The sequence below is a fragment of the Aulonocara sp. 'chitande type north' Nkhata Bay genome, linkage group LG9 (genome assembly GCF_057382095.1).
Source record: "Aulonocara sp. 'chitande type north' Nkhata Bay isolate Kocher_YH1m ecotype deep benthic linkage group LG9, A_spYH_male_GT1.1, whole genome shotgun sequence".
Taxonomy (NCBI): domain Eukaryota; kingdom Metazoa; phylum Chordata; class Actinopteri; order Cichliformes; family Cichlidae; genus Aulonocara; species Aulonocara sp. 'chitande type north' Nkhata Bay.
The window spans coordinates 17,253,355-17,277,466 of NC_141352.1; the positions used below are offsets into that span (position 1 = coordinate 17,253,355).

Below are 24,112 nucleotides of genomic sequence, written 5' to 3' on the forward strand. Positions count from 1 at the left end.
ATATACTCTGTAAAATACAAAAGACTTTGTGCAGATTATAAGATAAATATGTATTAGAAATGACAAAGGGGCTATTGACTGAAAAATGCCACTTTTTACTTGTCTTGTGCATTTTTTAAATTTGCATTAACATCTTAAAATACTAAACAAATCACAATTTTTATGTCAGTGCGTATATGAAAATAAGCAACCCTTGCTTGTATAATAACAGGTATATGCAGCAAAGAAGAAGAAACAGTGTGTGCTTGGTCAGGCACCCTGCATGCTCAGATGATCTAGCTAAAAGCTTGGCTGTAGCTATATTTATCTTTGGAAATGCAGGTCTTGAAATAAGTAAAGCGTAGTAAAAAAAAAAAAAGAAGCCTGCTAACGGCTCTGAATGAAGCATGTTGTGGCACTTCTTTTTTTTTTCTTTCTTTTGATGACACTTCCAACGCTTCATCTAGTCAGGCTTTGTTCTTGTTAGCTTCAAAGACCTGGCAGTTCAGGTTGAAGTAAAGAAGCACATCAAAGATGCTAAATGCAGACCTTTTTTAAAGAAAAAACTAAATGTTTAGCGGTGATGAAGAAAGGCATGTTTTTGCTTTTAAATCCAAGCCCCCTCCCTTCACCTCTCCCATCTTCCCTGCTCTCCCTCACCCCCTTCACCTGGCTGGTTTCACCTGCTGGCAAAGGCTGACACACCACTATGGTAATGGCTTTATTGGCATGAACTGTTGAAGAGAGAAGCCAGCCACCACACACACCATACCACATCAGCCCACCACAACACTCTCGCTTCACAGCTTCCCCCAACTCTGTGATCTCTCTTAATGTTCTGTGGCAAAATGTGTTTCTCTTTCGTCTCCATTGCTTTTGCCTCTTCTTTCTGTTCTATAAATATAGATTTTACTCATGTTGTAATTTTTTTCATCCTTTTTGTGTATTTCAGTATTAAGAAATTATTGGAGGAAGAAATGCTGTTGTCTGTGCTTTGTGAAAGTAAAAGTGAGGTGTGAGAATGAAATATACCGGTTATTTTTGCTAAGATGGCTGTATCGTAAGCAGTGGGAGAGAAGGCAAATTGTAAAGCTGGAATGGTGTTCATGAAGGCTTTGCCTCGGTGTGAAGAGCAAAGCCTGTTGGGAAAAAAAAGAAAAAAAACCTTAGACCATGGAGCTCAGGTTACCCTGGCTCATGTAAACAGTCAGCCATTAAAAAATCATGGCAGGATTTTTGAAAAAAGACTTTATACATCTTTCGCTCCATCTCTCTCTCTCTTTTTTTTTTTTTTTTTACCTGACCATATGAATACCTTTGACCTTTTTTAGACCCTGTATTCCCATGGTGGGCTGGAGTCAGGTCTAATATAGTGTTATAGCCATGCAAGTATATGGCTCTGCTTGATGTTTGCAGAGAGACAAGCAGAGTGGGAGTGGACAGCAAAATGTAACTGTCAGCTAAAGGAGAGTAATAGAGGCATTCGTAGCGTCATAGGAAACATATGTGGCTCCATATGCTCTCCATGTTCTCCTTTCCAGTCTCTTTCATTGTCTGAGATGCACCACTGATCTGAGGGCCTCTAAAGTGCTCTCTCTGTGTGTGTGTGTGTGTGTGTGTGTGTGTGTGTGTGTGTGTGTGTGTGTGTGTGTGTGTGTGTGTGTCTACGCCACTCATCTGGGGGCCTCTGTAGTGCCCTGTGCATGAGCGTGTGTGTGTGTACACTTGCAGACATACAGAAATGAGTTATGTGTCTTTGTGTGCTAAAAAAAAAAAGACATAAGCATGAACCTTTGTGTTACTGCAAAGAAAGTGTGTGTGTATTTCTCCCGTTCTTTTTTTCATGGCCATTGTGAGTCGGCTGTGAAGTTGTGCATTTTTCTATTGTGCCCCAGGCACAGGCAGGCCTAGGGAAGACAGCCCTGATGGTCATTAGGACCTGTCAGTATGCCTAGAGGAGGAGTGCTGATAAATTTCAGATAGTGTCAATTGCAGATGAAAGATCTGCTGAAGATGCTAGGGGTGTCACGCTTGACTTGCCACTGCTCAACAAGTCCCATCTTCCTTCCAGCAGCAGCAAGCAGGAAAGTAGGCAGGCTCTCCCACCCTTTACTGGCCCTCAGCCCCCTTCTATCCACAACCCCTCACCCCTTTGCCTACCTACACTCCCTCACCCCCTTCCCCACACCCCATCACCCCCCTCCACCCCACCCCTTCCTGCTTACCTTGGCTAAGCCGCTTTGCATGTTGATTGGGGGAGGGCTAATCCAGTTTGCAGCTGTCGTAGACCAATGATGAATCACCTTTCCGTCATTTGGCCATGCTCCCCTTGCTCAGGGAGGAGGGAGGACCTGGAGGAGGAAACAACAGTGGAGCGGGGCTGCGGCTCAGAGCGAGACAATGTGAGCCTCTGTTCCCCAGCTAGCCCTCTCTTCCCATTCTGCTCCAGAATAACAATAATGTTTTCTCAGACAAGCCTTTTTGTGTCATGGATGGCTCCGGACTGTGACATCGAGCTGCAATAACAAGGAGTGACATTGTTTCTGCTGGGGCAGGTGGAGGCAGAATAAAGAAAGGGAGTGTGGTTTGAGAGGACTCAAAGCCATCTAGGTCCAGGTAAGAGCACAGTTGTGCCAGTGCCAGGAGCATCAGAGACATGTAGCTCTCTGTGTGGCATCAGAGATTGCTTTAGAAATTCTGCTAAAGAACTGTCGGCATTTCTCGGCTTGACTGATTAGAGATGGGAGGCTTTTTAGCCGTCAGTTAATGACAAAAAAGTTTGGCAAAAGGAAAAGAAAACAGGATTAAGCCGTGTGTGCAAGAAATAGGGTCAGGATCTGGATCATCCTTAAGAGTATGCTTAGCGGGTGTGATATTTTTAGGGGAGGAGTAAATTAATATACCTTTGGGAAAAAGGCAATGCAGCTTCCATTACTGGAGCACGCGTGAAGAAGACTGACTTGGACTTTTGTGTTGCTGTTTTTTGTTAATTATAATTACCTTTTTGGTGTGTACTGTCTTGCCTAAATGTATATATATATTTCCCATAAATAATTGATTTGGATTTAAACCCCAAGAAATGACTACATCTGCCAAAATCTACTGGAAAGTATTACAACATAATATCATTGCAATGTTATTTTAAACCCAGTGAATGCATATCATAATTTAATGTTTTTATCTCATAATTCTGTTTCTTGGTGGCATCTGATATCACTCAGACTACTCAGAGTTGCTTGAGCATTTATCTTTGTGGCCTTTTGTAAAGGCCGATGTTTGTCGATAGCAGAGATACCCCAAACCCTGCAATATAATTAAAAATGACAGTACAATGTACAAAACATTTTATCCTAATTTCATTAACTCACTGTTGCAATGGGAGCTGCGGCAGAAACAAATGGGGTGTAGAGTTTGTGGCCATACTTTTTCAAATCACTCGTGCCTTCTTTTAGCTCCATTGTCTGTGCTCAATCAGATCCTTTGAGCGCACAAATGAGAAGAGAGAATAAGGTTTTCAGTGCCGTGGTCTTTTGTATAAACACAGAAACAATTAAGGAGCTTGCCAGAGCAAACACATGCCTCATGAGCTTCTCATCTGCCCATCACTGAGGCATAGACTCTTATAATCAAGCAGAGTGCTGCGTTTTTAACAGGCATGCTGTGCGTTGCTTCCAACCAGCAAACATCTGTTAACAGTCTTCATTATCGCACAAAACGATATATACTTAAGGCCATTTTTGTTTCAAGAAGCATCAGACTAAATTAAGAGTAAACATTTTGCGTTCACATTACGTTAAATTGTGACTGCCAGTGAGAAATCTCAAACTGTGCTGTCAAAATGCTTAACAGTCATTTTATCACTCTGTTCCACACAGTTTGTTTTTTTTTGTGTGTGTAACATTTTGTCTTGTGTACTTCCTTCATTTTAATCTGATAATTGTTTTTTTTCTGGGCATTTAGCACAGCCTAAAAATTGCTTTATTTAAAGTAGTAAAGTAGAAAAATATCACATGCAAGATAGAAATTAGTAAACTTGCATTAAATTGTGTATTTTTCTACTGTAAGTGCAGTGGAATACACTGTGCTTTTTACTCTCTCATGTTCACCATTTTATACCGTGCACGAGGGTGTACACAGAATTCTGCATGAGAGCTCTGCGCCTTCCCTGAAACCAGACTATCTAATTTGATTTGATGTGTGCCTGCGTGTGTGTGTGTGTGTGTGTCGTCAGGTCTATGGAAATGCAGGATCTAGCCAGTCCGCACAGCCGAGTAAGTGGAAGCAGTGAATCTCCTAATGGTCCCAACCTTGACAACTCACACATCGGTAACAATTCCATGACACCCAATGGCACTGAAGGTATGTGTGCAGTGCTGTTGTGCGTACATTTACCTTTCTCTCTTTTAATGCTTGCTAAAGTTCCTAAAATAACTGAAAATTGTGACAGTAAACCTAAAAGGATTTTATCACAGTATCGATGCTTTACAGCAATAAAGCCAGCGTGAGTGTTGAACTGATATTTAGAAGTTTTTTAGGATATATTATCAACACTTTTGCTGTAATATAGTATTAACAAGATACTAAAATGGGGCGTGGATTCATTTGACATTTGCTGGTTCTCAGCCTTAACACAGTTCAGTACCTCTGTTGGTCGTTTTCTCGTGACTATTAGCTGTTTATTTAAGCACCCATGTAATTATTCAAAGCCCACAAATGGAAATGATGGCACTTTGCATTTGGTTTCTACTCTACATTGTTATAGTCACTCAGGCGATTCACCTGTGCTTCAAATCTGAGCCTTTGTTTAGTGAAGCAGTCGTCCCCAAATCATAAAACATCAATTTATTAAAAGAACCACATTGTCAGATAAGCTTTAGAAGTATTTTTTAAATTTATTATTTTTGTTTGTTTGTTCATGACACACAGGACCTGTAGTCATGATGTAGACTGTCATGTGTTCCTTTGCCATTCTGTCTTTCCCATAGGTGATAACATCACAATGCTTACCACTGCAGACTGGTTGTTAGGTTCAAACTCACAGTCCGCTGCAGGTTTGTCTACTGTTGGTGCCAATGAAAGGACAATACTTGGTGTTTTGTGTTTTTTGTTTGTTTCAACTCAACTGAAAGCACTCATTGTAATTTTGAACCATCTACTTGACTCATGAAGAAATTTGTATTCTTTAAAATCTCCCCTTAAAATTATATTACTATTTACCAGCTGCAACATTATAAAATCGCCTCAACTATTGTGCCTTTCATTCAGAAACTCTGGTACTTGTTGTTATTTTTTGTGGCATTCTGTTTCAAGCATGGTTTGACACAGACTTGACTTGAGTTCATTGTTAGTGATTGGTCGTACTGTGAACTTGCATATAAGCATTATAAGCATTATAATTCTTAATTTTTTAATTTGGTTGTTCCATGCTGATTTCCTGAATACAGTGGTTATTGTGTGCTCTGTGACCTGAATGCTAGTTTATGCATGCATTTACCACTATTTTTCATCAGTGTGCTGTTGAAAAGAACTACCCTTTGTCAGCATATGTTCCTGCACTGAGCAAGCATAGTGGAAACATGTAAAACATGACAGCAAATGGCTTCTTCAACCATGAGGGATTCCACTGAGCATGACTCCTTTGCCCACATTGTCAATCTGTTTTTCCAAAAAAGGAAGAAAACAATCCTTCAGCCCGCCTGAAGTGAAATGGATAGATTTCAAAGAATCCTGAGCTGTCAGATAGCTGTGAAATTGTCTTTGCAAATCTATTGCTGAGCTGTATAATAGCATCAAGGTCAAACAGCGTTCCCCACCCTCTTAAAAAGATTTTATACACCATATATTTCCTTGACATTTCAGTCGTACTTGCGTATCGCTTTTTATCAGCGACTTTAACGCACATCTACTGCACTTATTTTCATTCATCCCACATCTAAGTACTGATATGTCAGGAGGTTATTTTCTTTAAAATAATAATAGAAAGCTTTAGTATTTTACATTTACTAGAATCCACTCTCATATGAAAGTTTAATTCATGGTTCTTTTTTAAGTAGATAAAAACTTTCCTATTGCGGTTTTGATCTTTTCTATTTTGTCACTCTGAAAGATAAATAACAAGAGATCAAAAGAAAATCTAGCTACCAAAAATAATTAGACAATTCAGTAATACATGTACTTAAGACTACTGCAAATGTATTGTGCATTTAAATTAGCTGACCTTATTTTACATGCAATACACTTATTAAATGTTATTTTTTTCCAAAAAAGTATTTTTTGTTTGTGAAAATGTGGAAGCCTAATGTAGTGAGACAAGATTTTCCTTTTTTCCTGACATTGATGTGGTGCTCTTGCTGAGAATGTGTCTTCTTTGTTTGCAGTTAAAACAGAACCAATGAGCAGCACCGAAATCGCCACCTCAGTAGCAGACACCTCTCTAGATAGCTTCTCAGGATCAGGTGAGACGTTTTGGTGTGTGTGTGTGTGTGTGAATGTGTGTGAATGTGTGTCCGACTGCCTCTCTCTCATACACACAGCAGATGAGCATAGAGATGACTGACTGATAAGCCGGTACCCGGGAAATGTCCCTCCAGCTAAAACTACATTACAATGTGTGTTTTTGTGTGATAGTGTGTTTAAGAACAAGGGGATCTACCTCAACTGTCAGCATATATATATGCTGTGCTTGCTTGCACCTGTGTGTGTGTCCTGACTCCACTGGTTCCCATGTCAGTGAGGACTGAATTATGACCTGTAATGCACTGAGCTTGTCTGTCCAGTGGAGTGACGCGCTATCCCAGTGGCCCTCGATCTCCACGGGCTGTTACCCAATCGGCCTATCGGCCTAGGCTTTTCACACCTTCCTTTCAGCAAGGAAATATCTCACTCACACACACACACACACTCTAACATAAACACATTGTTAAATAAAACAAAGGCCGCAGAGTATGATAAGCATTGTTGGAACTATCATAGGAATTATAACTATTTAAAATTTGGGGGGTTTATTTTTCCACCATCTGCAGTAAATCTTTGCTGTAAACATTTGTTAATAGCACTACGTGCAGCTGTACATGGTATTAACCTGCTGCTAATTTGCCTTTATTTCCTAAGCCGTTTAACTAAATGCTTGATACTATATGCTCGGAGGACATAAATCACAGCATGACTTTTGTCTCTGACAGTATTAATGAAATTTAGTAATCTTATACCCCATATCCTCCGTGGGGGAAACCCAAAGCGCTCTTCAGAAGAGCAAGTTTTGTCCAGTGGCAGGTGCTACTGATGTGGGAAAAGTGTTCAATATTAATAACGTGTGTGAGGGGTTTGGGCTTACAGTTACATACAGTTAGCGCCCTCCCCCCCCGCAACCAAATCCCTTATTTTACATGTCACGACCGATTAGACAGATGTTTTAAAACTGCGTCTCCGGTACAGTTAAATGCCGAGACTGAGATTGTTGCTTCCCCGAATTATTCTGGTTTTAAACTAACTGAATAATTTTGTCAAGCTTAACAGATTTTAATTTATACAGCTATCTCTTGCATTTTATTAGCTTATTTTGATTTCATTCAATATGACTAATATTGTTTGCGTTTTTTTAACATTTAAAGTTTAAATTTGCAAAACACCATTCAAGGTAGCTCTTCCACTTTGACTTTTTAAAGATTTTCTTTCTATTCAGAATTATTTACCAGAGTCCTATAAGTAAATTTATATTTTTTGTTAACGTACACGTGCTCTGTGGGTTGACATGGGTGCACATGCACACACGCATCAGCAACAGTAACCGGGAGGATTTTCTACAAATAATCAAATTATAGCTATTAAACTACTTTTGTGACTGTTGTTATTTGACAAGCTGGAAAAATGAACCCTGTGCTGTGAATGTGTCAGAATGCAAAGTACATTTTGAGTTGTTTGACTTAAAACCGCACTAGCTAGTTTAATTCTCAGTTTAATCTGAGCTTGCTAGCAGCTTTGTGTTAAAGTTGCCTGTCTTATCTAAAGTAGGGCTTTGTGTTGATCAAAAGGCATATTTAAAAATCAGCATCTCTGTGATTTACCATGAATAGCAGTCTGATGCTTAAAAAATGTTTCTGTCTCAGTTTATTTCTCAACTTTGCACCTATCTACCTATCACCTACTCTCACCTGCACAGTTTGACTGAAGAAGGGGTGATCTGTGAGGCGGCTTTGGGAGAAACCCTCTAACACTATATAGGAAAATGGAGTGAGACAGCTGATATTGCACAATTTTACATACCCCACAACTATAATTAGTGTAGTAATTTTAGAACTAATGTTACAAGTGAATGCATATTATAGTTATTCTGATGAAGGCGGGGAATTGTACAAATATGTACAAAATTGAAGATGGGTGGAGTGAGTTTGAGTGTCCCCTGATTATTGCACAGAGAGCCAGAGCCTCATACAGCATGACTGACAAAGGCAATCTAGAGTTAAATAATTTTTTCTGCACTCAAAATAAAAAAATCTTGTAAAGTTGCTTGTATTTCAACCTTAAGAGCACCGGTGAAGCATATACTCATCAGTGATGAAACGAGTAGCACTCATTAGCTCCAATCAGTGACGTCACTTCAGATATGGCTGTGGCTAGAAAGACCCAAAGCATCTTAAGCCACAAGCCGAGACTGATTCAGGCCGTCGTGTGTGTGTGCTTACACCAGTGTTTGTCATAGCGGCTCAGAAGTATCTCAGAGATACGTGGGTCAGCAGGAGGACCTGATGTTTTTACCTGATTATTTTGCTTCATTATAACTCTCCGGTTTTCAACCTTAAATAAGGTTACCAAAATAAATAGAGTAATGCAATGTAATTACTGTTTCCTTGGAATCCAGAAGTTCTGTTGGCAAAAGATAATATTTACCTTATTTCTTAATGTTTAAATATGTGCTTGCCTCTTTTCTTTTTAACTCTCCTCAGCTATTGGAACCAGTGGCTTCAGCCCAAGACAAACGCACCAGTTCTCTCCACAGATTTACCCTTCCAAGTAAGGTTTCTTTTATTTTTCTGTAAAAAAATAAGCAGCATCCAACTTCATTTCGTTCTTTAATTAGATCCTTCTGCTAGATGGGGGTTTTCTGACTGGCTTTGTTTGCATGGGTGTCTGTAGCCAGCGCACTCTGAAATCTGTTGTAATTATTATCTTGCAAAAATTTCCTTTGCCATTTATTGTTCTTTCACTATGTATATGAGCTTTGCTATGCTGTCTATCTTACAGCTTGGCTGGCTGTTTAGAACGAAGTAGCTCAATCACAAGGAATTTCTCAGTTAGCAAAGTTTGTGTTATGGTTTTGGGGGTAAAACACGGGCCTCACTTTTCCTGCCTTCCTTTTCTCACTCTAGTTTCTTGTTTCTTTTCTCAAATAGCAGAACATATCCGCATATTCTTCCTACCCCTTCATCCCAAAATATGGCTGCGTATGGACAGGCGCAGTACACCACAGGAATGCAGCAGGCCGCAGCTTATGCTAGCTACCCCCAGCCTGGCCAGCCCTATGGCATACCAGCTTATGGTAAGATTAACACAAATGATTGCCTCCTCTTGCTGGAGAGAGTCTGTTAATAATGTCAGAGTTCTTGAAATTGTATTAACCCAAAGTCTTGAAAATGCACAACTAATTTTTTTTTTCTTCATGAAGTTTAGGAAAAGTACCTTGCTCATGTTCCCAGAATTCCTCCTGTACACCAAAACCAACAGAGATGCTGAGTTGTTGTTTAGTGCCTGCATATTGTCTTGCAGTGCAGTAGAAGAAAATTTGCTTATGAAGCTGTTCAGATAGATCAGAAAGATTACTGATATAAATCTGAAAACAAGAACTGGTTTCCTCTGGCATCGCAAGAGAAGCATAGAGTACATCGCTTACTGTAGACTTTATTTGTCCTAAGTCTTTGGAGTGTTTTGACCCCACAAGACTCTCCAATATGTGGAGGAATTTACACTGTTTATTTGAATAAAGTCCTGCAATCTGCCGTCGCATAGAGACTACATTGTGACTGACTCAGCCAAAACAGTGGTCAGGGTAGCTCACAAACACGGGCAGAATGTTTTGTTACTTGTGCATCTTTTCATGTGACCTTTGCTAAATGATAATAACAGTTATTAATAAAATCATAAAATAAAACAAGCCTAATCCAAACATGCGTTTTGGTTTTCGAGCAAAGTAGTGTGCTGTTGTGCAGAGTGATGGAACTCAGCGCAAGATAAAATTTCCAAACAACAAATGATGAAAATCAGTAACAGATAATCACCAGTCATCCACTGTGATTAGTGTGTTATGCTAACAGACAGAGGTGGTGTCCCTTTGCTGTCCAGTGTAATTTAAAACTGTGTTGACTGTTGTCTGTGCATCAAACCGATCTGGTGTCACTAACTGATTTAGGTCCATTGTGGGCAGGCATAAAGACGGAGGGGGGGTTGAGTCAGTCCCAATCCCCGGGACAGACAGGCTTCCTAAGCTACAGCTCTGGCTTCACAACACCACAGACAGGACAGGCCCCCTACAGCTACCAGATGCAGGGTGAGGACATCATTGTGAATTCTTTGCTTTTTCTCCCAATTTTTTCCAAAGTTTGAATTTGTGCGTTAGAAAACACACCACAAGATGAAATACATTTTACTTAAACCCAACAGCATATGAAATAGATGGCAAACTTTTTTTTTTTTTTGCTATTTCTGTAGTGGGTCTCTTTTTGGATGTAATGCACAAAATCCTGTCTTTATATTCAGCCCTTTCAAATAAGGTTTATTTTACTTTTTTTTTTTTTTACATTAGAAGACTTATTCACAGCACAGCCCTCGCCCTCACCCTTGATAGTGGTTGCAACCCAGCGGTGTTTTGTGCAGCCACAACGGCTGCCTTCCTTTCCTCTCCTCTCTTAAAAGTATCAACACAGATGGAAAAATGGCAAGCACTTAGGAGGCAGCAGCCATGTCGCTCCCCAGCCTTTGTTTTTTCTCTCCCTGTGATCATATTTTCATTTGTTTAAGAACTGAGAACACAGAGATTTATGCCCTTGAAACCGATTAAGATGAGTTGTGCACCCTACACTCCCCCTTTTTGTGCTCTTTCTCTCCAGCCATGCAGTTTAAATGTAGATCGGGCCTAATGCCCAGTGGACTGTATCTGTTACACTCTTTCTGCTTCTCTCTGGTTCAGAAAGCCTCTGCACTGAGCAAGCTAGCTGCTATTGCAGTCTTTGTATTCTCTCCTGTAATATCTAAAGTGTGACAGTTGAAATATCTCCACATGTTGCTGAAAAGCCCCCAGAACATCCCACAATAAATAACACCAGCTCAGCAGCAGATGTGGCAGGGGAAGCCTCTCTTCCACGCCTCTTAACCAAATACAGTTGGCCACATTCAGAGATTTTGGAGCACACTTCACACCTGAAAAAAGGAGAGGCAGAAAGAGAACGACAGGAACAAAAGTCAGAGCATGTGCGGCAGAGTGCACAAGCTGCTATCCTGCCCTTAGTGGTTTAACTCATGATGACAGTATTATGTTCCCATTCATCTTCTAAGTATTATGCTCTTACTCTGTCTTTCTTTTAACCTCCGTCTATCTCAGTCTCTCCCTCACTCTCTTCAGCTATCTCTGCCTATCTTTTCCCCCATGTTAGCGTTAAGTGCATTAGTAATTGACAGCCATGTAAGATGACAGATTGACCACTATTCTGGCCCTGGGTTCTCTAACTGTGGCTCTGGCCCTCCGCCACACCATCATCATTACTCTCTCCGGCCTATTGATCTGCCTGGGCAATGTGCCTCAGGCCTGGGTGTCCCAACCAAAGACTCCTTTTCCACATCTGATACTCCCCTTTCTTTCAGTGTCGCTGCCACCAGCCTGTGGCCAGCTGTCAAGGCAGAGGACGATTAGATTAATGTTTTTTGCTCTTTGCTTTCATCTCTGATGCGATCGAGCTTTGTGTGGTTGCTAAAGTCAAGGTACCAAATCATAAAGTGGACACTTGGGGCACTTTTTTGTAGGGCATTTCAGGGAGTACCGAAAATGGCAAAAAATATTAGAGGAGCGTAAACAGACAGAGGCATTGTTTTTATGGTGGTGCTGAGCAGATGCTAATTAGGTGAATAATTGGGTTCCAGCATTCTGTCCCAATGGTAGTGCGAGCTGAAGAAGCTGAAGCCTTGGTTGCCTTTTAAAAGGAGAGCCCCATCTGGACTTGATAGGCTATTCCCAAGTGGGGCATACAAACTTCTGCTACAAATATTGTGCACTGATGATAGACATAGCCCATGGCAAGGGACTGATCAAGCAAAGCAAATGGACTTCCAATTGTGGAGCCAGAAGGCAGGAGGGAAGGAGGAGAGGAGGGAGGGATGATGTCTGGTCCTGAGTGAGTGAACTAACTGGAGCAGGACAGGGGGAGGGAGAGAAAACATGCCCCCCGGGGAACCACAAGGCCCTTTCTTTCTCTCCCTGCTATAACCAGCACCACCACTCCAAACAGCATGGGCTCATTCTCACCGGGCTAGCGGGGGTCCCCTCAGCTTTTATGTGGCTCCTTGTTCTCCACAGAGCAACCCTCAAACCTGCCAGCGAGAGCTTTTATGACTGTTTGAACTGTGCATTAGGCTAATTTGTTGTTCTTTGCGGCCTTTGCATCTTGTTTTTGTCTTATTGTTCAATTGAACCTTCGCAGTATTTTGAACTTTCTTCAGCGAACACAGGAAAGTTTTACGTATCTCCTTCCCCTTAAAATATTAAACAAGAAAAGAAAGAGCAACGCTGATAATTACCGGGATGTAAAACATGCTGGAGGTAAAAACTGCACATGCTGCACAAATAATTATTAAATTCTGGTAATTTAAAGGTATTTCTTTTTATCTTTTAGCCACTGTGCTGCAAGTGTAGCTAACTGACAAGTCAAAACTCAATGTCTTCATGCTGCTTTGGATGCACTGCCATATCACCCCCGCACCCAAAAAAAGACACACGCACAAAACACACACACACTCCCCTCCACTCACACAGAAAAACTTCCCTAATCATTCCCCCCTTTCTGAAAGCTGCTTCATGTTTGTCACGGTGTGGGAGGGCCCTCCTGATGGGGCCAATGACCATAGGATGAAAGGAACTCCCTCTGTTTGTGTCTGACAACAAAGGTGTAATTACGTCCTCATTTAGGAACAGTAAATCTATCTCCTGCCTCGTTTTCACTGAAGCTGTGGGATACTTTCTTGGCCTTGGTAGGATGACTACGGTTATAGGTAAAGAAATTGTTTAAAGAATATGGCGGCGCCCTTTTTGTGTCCCCTACGGCTATGTGGACAAACAAGCTGCTTTTGTATGGACAGAAATGAGGTACAAAGCCCACTGTTTTTTGGGCTCAATGTTTTTTAACAATTCATTTGGAATTAATTAATTAAAACTGAATCATCTGTCACTGAGAGTGAGAGAGAGTGACCAGAACTGACCAAAACCCTCGATTTTTAGTTTTGTTTATTTTAATGTGTGCATTACACTGTTGGCAGAATAATTTGCTTATACTAAACTCCACAAGTAATCATTTCTTAATTGCATTATTTTGGATAAGAATGAATTACACTTGAGTTGATGAGAAATCTGCACATAAAAGTCACATCAACACATCGTGGCCCCTACTCACAGCTTTTCCGATGAGTATTTTGCAATGAAACTTCTTTATAAACACGATTGTTGCTCATTTGCTCAAATGGGAATCCCCCTCACTACATCTTTATAATGGATAAACCAGTTTTGCTTAGTTGACCAGTTCGCAGTCATTGTTTGTGATTAAATAAATATTTGAGTTCAGTTTAATGCTGTTAAGCCTTGGGCAATAAAATCTGGCAAATTCTCTTTCTTTCTTTTCCTTTTTTTAACAGTTAGAAGTAACATTTATTAATTAATATTAATTTGTGGATCGAAATATGCAAATGAAGACAGATTTTTATGTTAATTATTCAGTTCTTTAAATCGTCACAATAACTGTTATCTCAAGAATTAGGATCTGGTTTCTCTACCAGTGTATGACCCCTTTAAACTGTCCCTCCTGCTGTTCTCTGACTTGACATGACAGTACAGGTGGATGGCCACTGAGGAGAGATGTTGTGTCCCAACAGCTGCTGCTGTCCTATGCTACAAATCATAGCATGTATGATATTAGGGCATTAGATACTATTGACCCTTTTGAGTGATTTAATTACCCAGAAGAACCATAGTTTGAACAAGTGGAAAGGAGAAGCATACATATTCATCAGGGCTGGATTTCAGTAGCACACCATGCCAGAGCTGCTCACCCCAACTTCAACCCTCTTTTCATATACATCTCTGTCACTATACCCCCACCCCCCACCTCCTACTCATGTCCCGTCCAGAGTGCATCCACCGTTTCCACCCCCTTTACTCAACGCGCCACCCTTCGGTAACTCGCACACAACAGTCTCTTGTGTTCTTCGCATTGTGCGGGCTTGGAAGCAGGTTTTCCCCCCCACCTCTGCACTGTCATTCATCAGGCCTGATCCAATCACAGATAAGGGAGGAAGAGCAGAAAGATAAGGCCACTGTTTAGAGCTCTCCCTGAGGCCTCCCTCTGTTCACCTACTAAAATAGTTGTTTCAAGATTAATCTTTTTTCCCCCTCCTAACAATGCACCATTTTATTTACACTGCTGCAGATTTAATTTTGTCTTTTCATGTAACATAACTTAAAGTTCCAATGTTTTTCTCCTCATAGGTGGGACTTTCACAACAACGTCAGGATTGTACACAGGAAATAACTCCCTGACAAACTCAACTGGCTTCAACAGCACGCAACAGGTAGCTGCGGATTTCTCCCTTATCTCCTTATTCCTCTAATCTGGTATCAATTTGCAGCTATCATTTTATACTTGAGGTTTGAACTGATCTTGGAAATCTTCATGAAACATGCGTACTCAATATGCTACATTTCACCCATGACACATTCAGACATAAATCATTCACAATGTCAAAAGCTTTGTACACAGGCTTATCTACCGTACCTCCTCCAACACATGTATATTATGCCACAGAGGAAAGGAGGAGGGGAAAAAAACAAGACAGATCGTTGTCCAGATGTAGGACAGAACAGAACATGTGTTTGCATTTATTTTTTGGAATCTGCACTGTAAAGTAGCAACACTGGTGCAGGGCATTTCTCAGATTACCCTGCCAAACCACCTAGTTATTTTCTTCAATTCTGCTACCTTTTGTCTTTCTGTCTGCCTCTGTGTTTTGATCTAAATCTTCCCTCTAACATCGCATTGAACATATCACTCCATTTGACTCTTTTTTTTATGTATCCCTGCTCAGACATGCACTTCTTCTCTGAACATGTTGACTTTGTGTCTGAGTGAGCACCCTGGTAATACTTATGTAAAAGTCACGATGGCAGTATTATGACGCTGGTCCTAGTAAGGATAAAATGGTAAATGGCCTGTATTTGTATAGCGCTTTACTAGTCCCTAATGACCCAAAAGCGCTTTACACATCCAGTCATCCACACATTCACACACTGGTGATGGCAAGCTACATTGTAGCCACAGCCACCCTGGGGCGCACTGACAGAGGCGAGGCTGCCGTACACTGGCGCCACCGGGCCCTCTGACCACCACCAGTAGGCAACGGGTGAAGTGTCTTGCCCAAGAACACAACGCGATTGAGCCATCAGATATCTCCATTTGCATTTGCAGACAAGCAAATGAGCCATTGTCTGGAAAGCAGCTTAGAAATAAGTCCAGCCTTTTGCATGCTTGGAACTGGGCAGGCTTTTGGACAGAAACTTAAGAAAAGGGAATTTAAGAAAAGGATTCCCTAAAAGTCATGAACTAGCCATGGAGATGATAATGTTAAACAAGATGCAGTGAACTTAGGACAAATTCTTCAAAGAAATTTTGAACATGATGTCTCTTTTAACTCTGTCATCTCCATTACCACAGCACCATTTCCACAAACCATGAACAGAAACTCCAGTGCTGTCCAGTTTGGAGTGTATGACATCATGTGTGTAACGTCTCTTTTCATCACTATTGGGAAGATGTCTCAATGAAACCTTGAGGGACACTGACACACAAGTGACCTACAGAGTTGTGTCAAATTAAAGGAAAAAGCTGAACACTAAACCCCTACAGTGCTCTTAGAGGGAAAAGTACAATAGGGGTTAATAAAAAGTTGTTCTAAGTAATCGTCTGTATCCTGAAATGAAAATCATGAGTGTTCTTCCCCTGAAAGAATTCAAGCAGTTTTTGGTTGCAATTTACTCCCTTACATGTGTCTGACTAAATGAAATGCCATCACTTTAATCAACTAATTAAAAGTTATCAACTTTTTCAATTTACCCTACTTACTCCACAGGACTACCCAAGTTATCCAGCCTTCGGCCAGGGCCAGTATGCTCAGTATTATAACAGCTCACCCTACACTTCACCCTACATGACAAGTAACAACACCAGCCCCAGCACGCCCTCAACCACCACTACCTACACCCTCCAGGAACCACCCACTGGCATCACCAGCCAAGCCCTCACAGACAACCCTGCAGGTAGGAATTAAACCTCAGCTAGACCTGCCTTGTATAACCTGAAGATCACCAGTTTGATTCTGGTAAGAGGTGTGTGTCTCTTGGAATTTGCTCTCCATAGCAGAGAAAATGTTCACTTCCACTACATAAGAACAGGACAGTTTGAGCCACTACATCTAGTGGTGAGATAAAACAGAAATCAGATGTAAGATTTTCCATAATTTCATGTGACATTATTGCATCATCTTGCAACTGAGATTGTATATTATAAGCCACTCAGAATTTTATGACTGCATTTGAAATTGTCATCATTCACGCTGAAGACAGCTGGCTTTAACTAAATATAATTTCATACTTCCATCATTCAATTTAGATAAAGGACATTTTAGCTATTTCCAGTTGACATGCACTCCATTACCTCTTGTTTATTAAATCAGTATGGCGCACAGTAGCCTTTATTATTTGTTCTGCATCTGATTTATGGCATGCTTGTTACCTGCAGTCTTATAAGTTATGTCTCCTGCAGGATGCTGTCTGTCCTCCATCAAGACAAATAGTCCCTTTAAACATCTTTTCTAAAAGCAAATAGAAGCTCGTCTTCGGTGCGCTCTTTTAATACTCCCCTTCCTCCTTCTTTCCTTCCTTTCAGGAGAGTACAGTACCATCCACAGTCCATCAACCCCCATTAAAGATTCAGATTCAGATCGATTGCGCCGAGCCTCGGATGGAAAGTCACGTGGCCGTGGAAGAAGGAACAACAACCCATCACCGCCGCCCGACTCTGACCTTGAGGTAGGGTGAACCCGCTACCTTGGCGACAGACAGCCTCGCCCTGTCTGAGACACATGGACACTAATCCACTTACTATATGGCTGCCACACCAACTTTAACACTTGATGGACATTAATACTTAAAGACATGATTCCTTAACTTTAAATGCATTATTAATGCATTGTGGAATATATGAGTCATCACTAAACGCATATCATCTATAAAGAGCTTTGTATATCGTATAAATAAACAATAAGGCATGTGATTAAGTGAGTCATCACTGATGAGATACGTATTACATATATACCACGCACTGAAGACTGCTCACTAGCTGTTGCTTACAGTGGTGTTATTGCCCACTTTGATAGTGACCATGTGTCAAAATAAACTTGCTGTAATTTCGAGGACTCTTCATTAATATGTTATTAATTTGACTGAGGATAATAGCAGCCATTAAAACACTGACATCATGGCATGTTAACATATCTAGTTAATTAGTTTGTCACTATTGATTACTCTAATGTAAAGGGCACGGGGTGGAAAGTGTGTAGTGGGGTGGTGAGAGAAGTGTTGCGGTGACCAACCCAAGCAAATGGATCCTGGTCCCTGTGGCACACGAATACGCTCCTGGCCTATTGACCAGGAGGATCACCTTGCAGCCCTACAGAGTGCACCATTGATTTTGCCTCTTTTTTTCTCTGTTTTTCTTTGTTTCTTTCTCCCCCATCTCTGCCCCCCATCTCTCTAGCGAGTTTTCATCTGGGACCTAGATGAAACAATCATCATTTTCCATTCCTTGCTTACGGGTTCTTATGCCAACAGATATGGACGGGTGAGTGACATCAGACTCTGGCAGTAGCCATTCACTTTATCAGCAAAATGCATGAATATTAAAAGGAGGGGGGCAGAGGATAGATTTCACTTTGCTCTAACCCCACAGTGAGACGATAGAGCAGAACTCAATGTATAGATAATTGCTTCTTCTTATTTTTTTAAACGAGTCCAATGAGATCTGACAAAAACCTGACTGCTCTTTGCAGCTGTTGGGGGGCTCTGCATGGCCCATCCAGGCCCGGCTGTAGGGGCTCACAACAGTTGCACTCTGGATGTCTATTGACACATCTTGAGTGTTCCTTTCTCCTTCAGAAATGCCACATTGTTAGTTTAATTAAGTGCTTCTCAATCCATCCTTCTCAGGCAGGGATCTCCCTGGAGACCCTGGCAGGAGAGTGAGTCCACTAAATACAGCCCAGCCAGAACTCAAACTAGAGCTTAGAAATTCTGCCAAACCTGGCTTAATTAAGACTCAACAAATATGTATGTATTAACAAACATATATTTTTATTATTATAGCGAAAGGTCATTTCTATCCCATGTAACTTTGTGTGCTCATGAAATGAAGAGTTTACTTTTCCAGGGTTTTCTATTTGTTGTTTCATGTAAATTGCTTCTCTAAATTTAAACCTTCAAAACAAATAATTTGGGAAATAAGCCAGAATGCTTTTCTCATGGTTATATTGAGGTCATAGGTTCCTTTAAAGTACATCATCCTGTCTGTTTTTCCCCTTCTAGATATAAAAATTGACTTTAATATGAAATTCATAAACTAATATGCATTTTATTTTAATTTTGTTTTAGAGCAGTGTTTTGTTTTTGTTTTTTTGAAAATGACATATTACTCCTCCTATGTCAGAGAGCTTAGCGTCTGCAGCCCATGCTCTGTGCCTTTGTTCTGGTATGAGGGGTGTTTGATGGGGGTAGTGTTTTGTTTTGGGGGTGAAAGAGGGCTGCCCCACGACCCTTTACTGTTTATTTACTTTATTCCCAGCCCTGCCTGCTGCGTAAAGAGAGAGCTAAATGCTTAGGGAGCTGTGGCTCCGTCATGAGGGTCTCTTGCACCATGCACACACATAATCACACATAGGGTCTCCAGTGTGCTGCTCTGAAACTCCATAATGGCCCATTCCATCAGAGCTCATATAGGATGCGACAGCTAACTAGAGCCACTCGCTCTGGATTTTTTCATTTGTTCTCTGTTTTTCTTCCTCTCTGCCCATTTTACTCACTTTGTAACCCATGATTTTGTCCCTCTGCCATGCCCTTATCTGAAATACAGATCTATAAACTCCCTTAGAAAAGAAAGTTAAGACTAACAACCAACACAACCATTCCACCCCCTTCTCCTCCTTTCTGGCTTTCATTGATGCCAGGCATAAACAAAAAAGATACAAAACAGTTTTCCCTCCTAGCTGCTCTAAACTTGCTATAAATAGATGTGTATCTGAGTGAGTGCACATCCACACTTTCGCTCACTCTCTGTGACCTCCCACCCGCGCGCTCTCTGACTTTTTTCTCTCTCCCTCTCTCTCTCTCCCTCATACACATAAACACACTGCTGTTCTTATCAGCTCTTTTAATTGGCATCAAGGCAGCTCACCCCCATAAAGCTGATGGTTAAGGCCAGCTGTGCTGGTACTGGGCTGGCCAGAGCGAGAGCTTAAAGTGGGTGGGGATGGGGGTTGTTATTGGTAAGGGGCTTGAGGGTGGAGGGGGAGGCTTGGCGTCCCCCTAAAGCCACTGACATCTCAGGACAGGTGGTGCTGGAGCAGTGACCTGCTTGTATTCTTAACTCCCTCACTGACTGATTGTTTAGATTTAATTGGAAAGGATTCACTTGTGCAGAAAAGGCAGCCTTTTCCCACCAAACCAGTCCATAAGAGTGAATCACCCAACAGCGCCAGAGGTTGGGAAGAGGGAGCTGGTAGCCTGTTCATGTGGGAGGCTAATTATTTTTGATGAATTCTTACTGAAAGATTGGTTCAAACTGGGAGGTTAAGAGGAAGGAGAAAGCCTCTAGAAGTGGGAATTGAGCTCTCCTTGTGTGGTTTGTACTCTGTCATTTTAGAGAAAACATAAGCATTGTGGGGTGTGACAGCTAATCAGCAGAAAGCTCAGGTGTGTCTTTAGGTGGTTTAACTCTCTAATCCCTGCTTCTGGTCCTGCCTGGCTTGTCTCTTATACAAGTCTCACCCAGCTGCAGGAAAACCTCCTCCACGGGAAGCTTTTGTCTTCACTTTGTCCTTTACTTGCTGAGGACATTCTGCTGATTTGAGACTTAAAATGTAAAAGGCATTCAATATGTATGAAAACAAACAAGCACAAAAAAAGAATGTAAACATATCTCTCAAGTTATTTAATTAATAGTAATATTAATATATATGAAAATCCAAAAGTAAAACAACAATAAACAATGGACAATTTTATAATCATAAGAAGTTTCATTACAATTACAGTCATTAGGGTTTATAATTTTGTAGATGTTCATGTGAGAATGATCTGATGACATTTTGCCTATACGTTAACCTTTTAAAAGGAAAACTGCACACATTGTCACATGCTCATTAACTATTTACAGTGTTGTTCACTCCTCTCTTGGTATTATCTTACAGACAGTGCGGCCATATCACCATTGCAGCACGTGTCACATTGCTGACAGAGATCACAATTTAAGGAGGAATTTGTAGTTGCGCCTGATATAGGGATTAATATAACTGTTGAATTATTTTGCAGTTTTAATTTTGAACAAACGGAGTGACTGTCAGTTAACTAAAGAACCTTTACAGGGAATCGTATTTTATCATGTAGAGAGCAATCAGATGATGCATCTGGACAACTATGTGGAGAATGGGCTATTTACGATGAGGCTGTGACCCCGGCTCTTCCATTTAACTGCCCCTCCCAAGAACAGGCATGGTTTTACTCGGTTCATTCTGTCTGTCTGTGGCATTTCTGATGACTATTCTGGTCCCTTTCAGAGGGTCGTAAACAGAGACTGAAACTTTCAAGTGCGCCTAATGTCTTCTTTTATGGGAATACCTTGCTGTAGAATTTAAAGGGATTTTTGTGTTAATTGACAGACTTGCAGGGAACTTCATTATTTACTGTTCTGCATTGCTTCATCTGCTTCTTCAAAAATACAGTGTATACACACACACTTATTTCAGAATAATTTGGTTTGATTTAATTAGTTTTGTCTGTTTTCTGTAGGACCCGCCAACATCTGTATCGTTAGGCCTTAGGATGGAAGAAATGATCTTCAACTTGGCCGACACGCACTTATTCTTTAACGACTTAGAGGTGAGTCTGTTTGTGTGTGTTTTACTCTGGTATGTTTTGTTTCTGCACAATTGCCTTCTGTTTACTTTCTGATGATTTTAGTGGCCAGAGGAGTGGATGTGCTGGGTGTGAGAATTTTTTAGTAAAAGAAGCAACTGTTACGTAGCGTAGATCCTTTTTTACTAATCTCTTAGTAATCTATCCCATAAGCGATGGCATGAATTTTACATGCGCTGTCAGTCTCCTGGGTCACCAGCCCTGCCCCCCCACCTCCACTGTCTTCCCACTCCCATGGCAGCTAGTCCAATTTGTCAGGCTCTAGTGTTTCTGTGGCTGCTCTGTCTGTGTGTCATGCTGTGTGCTTGGTGTCGCTGTCCACCTACACTACACCACAGACCCCCTCCGTCACAGCATGAAATCCCTGCCACCTCCCCTCCCTTGCCCCCCTGATTCATGTACAGTTAGTGTAAAATCTTCCCCTGGGGCACAGGAATAGAAGGATCAGGCGTGGAGAAAAATGTGCGTCACATTTGTTTCAACAAATGTGACACACACTTCATGCATGGGTATGAAGCATACCCTGTGTGCAGATTCAAATGTCAAACCCAACTTACAAGCAACTGTCCACAAATGTATCGTATTTTTTATATTTGCAGTTTTTTTTGTCCACGCCTTAACAATTTTCTCCCGGTGAATCTGATCCCACCGGCCCTGCTTTTTTCCTCAGAGTCCTGCTTTATGCTGACCTCACAGGAGAGGAAATGTTTTGTTTGATACTTAAGTGTGAAGAGATCTGCGGCCGGCCTGCCAAGTCTCATTACTCACCACCATGTTCGGCTGTGCTACATGAAGCAAGCCCAAGAACGAGCAAAAAACATGGGAGACAGAGAAAGAAAATATGCATACTCCCCCAAAAAGACAAGCGACTGAGATCCCAAGTGCAGTCATCGTGATCAAAGTTAATTGGCTACAATTGGCTGGTTAAATATTTCCTTATGCCCTGGCCATGTAGAAGCTGTTGTAGCTGCACTTTATTTAATAGATGTGCCCCAATCATTTGAAAAAAATGGCACTTTGTGACAATGCTTAAATGTGGTTTTGCTCAACATCTGTCCCGTGTTTTGATCCTTTCATGTGCTTTGAAAGTGTTCACAGATGAATTGGCAGCTCAGTCTACTTCAAAACTCCAGCACACACATTTCTTCTGCTCTGTCTCAGCAACAGTATTATTTGATTTTGTGTTTAGGCTTTAAGGACTCAATTTTTGCAGCTTAAATTGGTGTAGTATGCTTAGGTAGGGATGCTTTTTACAGTGTCCAGTGTAAAGACGTCTCTGCAGATTCTGCAGTAATTGTCACTAACAATGATACCAGAGGAGGAGTGACATTCTCTTGAAGGCATATTGATCTCTCCTCTTAAGCTGAGCAGGGCCAGTGTGAGTGTTAAGTGCCAGGTCTCAGCAATGCCTAACCAGTTGTATTTCCTCTCTGCTGATTTACGGTCCTGCATCTCAGATAGAGCCAAGTAGAGTCCAACTATAAATACCACAGCCAGCAGCAGTTATGTATTTAAGCATGTGCAGAAATGCATATGGTCCATCTAATTTGGTCTAAGCCATAAAGGGAGACCCCAGAGGCTGTGCAGAAACACAGGTGCAGAGTTAGTGGCCTGACGGTGTGTGAGTGGTCCATCTAAGTCTTAACACTGTTCTGACAGCCACTGCACGAGGATATTAAATATGAGCTCAATAAAATTTCAAAGTGTGTATAATTCCTAATTGTTTTAATTTGAATATGGTTTCTTTAAAAAAAAAGTAGATTCAAAGTTTTTAAAGCATTGGGCTGCTTTATAGGACATCTAAAAACCACAATTAAGCATAATATTATACTGAGTCTGCAGAGGCCACATGCCACAGGCCACAGCGTATAATGCGTGTTAGTGTGTGTGTATATCTGTGTGTGAATAGAGGCTGGACTGTGTTGATAGAGCTGGTGAGTGACGATTCAGGGGAAAGTCATAAAAAGAAAGAGGGCATGCCGAAGGGGTCAACAGGGATCAGTTTCCCCCTTATGTCTCTCTCTCTCTCTCTCCCTCACCCTTTTTCCTCCAACCATTTTTTTCTGGATCAGCACTCTCTTGTTTTTGTTCACTGTTTTTTATATGAGTCCCAGAAATACTGAAGTTTCACTAAAAGACCTCCCTTCCCAACTTGCACGCGCAATTCTCTCGATCGATTGTCCCACACAAGCCATTTGTTATTAAGCTCTATTATAAAGGAAGGGTGTATGATTGTATGAACAGCACGATCTTTTTTCTATCATCAAAAATGCTCAGTATAGAATAATCCATACTGAGGCGATCTCAGCTCTATTAATTTTTTTTTATTCTGGTTAGAAAAATCGTATTTCAGTATTTACAGAAATAAGCAAATGCTTACTTTATTACAATTTGTAAAACAGAACAAATACTGGTTGTAATCAGTTAATAATAATATCCAATGTAATGGGTTTTTTTTTCAGTATCATACTCTGACAATACTAAACCTGTTATCATCTTTGAAATATAGCAGATTGGCCTCACTGAATGCCTTTGTGGCAGGGGATTGCATGTGGAGTTAATTGATGGTCTGAAGTGATGTGTATAATGAAGTCCACTGAGGCTGAGTGCATAGAGAAGACTGACAGCTCTGCTGTGGCTCGGGGTGTG

The 24,112-nt window shown here is 41.1% G+C and overlaps 1 protein-coding gene across 8 annotated transcripts in view; it reads left to right on the forward strand.

Annotated features, from left to right (window-relative positions):
• Window positions 1-24,112, forward strand: part of eya1 (EYA transcriptional coactivator and phosphatase 1) — a 62,649-nt gene that overhangs the window by 25,941 nt on the left and 12,596 nt on the right. For 2 of the 8 annotated variants that reach the window (XM_086306146.1, XM_086306147.1), the window contains exons 2-12: window positions 4,211-4,338; window positions 4,965-5,030; window positions 6,357-6,434; window positions 8,922-8,988; window positions 9,369-9,514; window positions 10,382-10,519; window positions 14,717-14,799; window positions 16,354-16,540; window positions 17,169-17,311; window positions 18,039-18,122; window positions 21,338-21,427. In XM_086306146.1, coding sequence (XP_086162272.1) covers window positions 4,215-4,338; window positions 4,965-5,030; window positions 6,357-6,434; window positions 8,922-8,988; window positions 9,369-9,514; window positions 10,382-10,519; window positions 14,717-14,799; window positions 16,354-16,540; window positions 17,169-17,311; window positions 18,039-18,122; window positions 21,338-21,427 — 1,206 coding nt within the window. In that variant the 5' untranslated portion in view covers window positions 4,211-4,214. Of the gene's footprint in view, window positions 1-2,328; window positions 2,596-4,210; window positions 4,339-4,964; window positions 5,031-6,356; window positions 6,435-8,921; window positions 8,989-9,368; window positions 9,515-10,381; window positions 10,520-14,716; window positions 14,800-16,353; window positions 16,541-17,168; window positions 17,312-18,038; window positions 18,123-21,337; window positions 21,428-24,112 lie in introns of those variants that run through there. The other 6 variants (XM_086306149.1, XM_086306151.1, XM_086306150.1 and 3 more) reach the window with 6 other exon arrangements.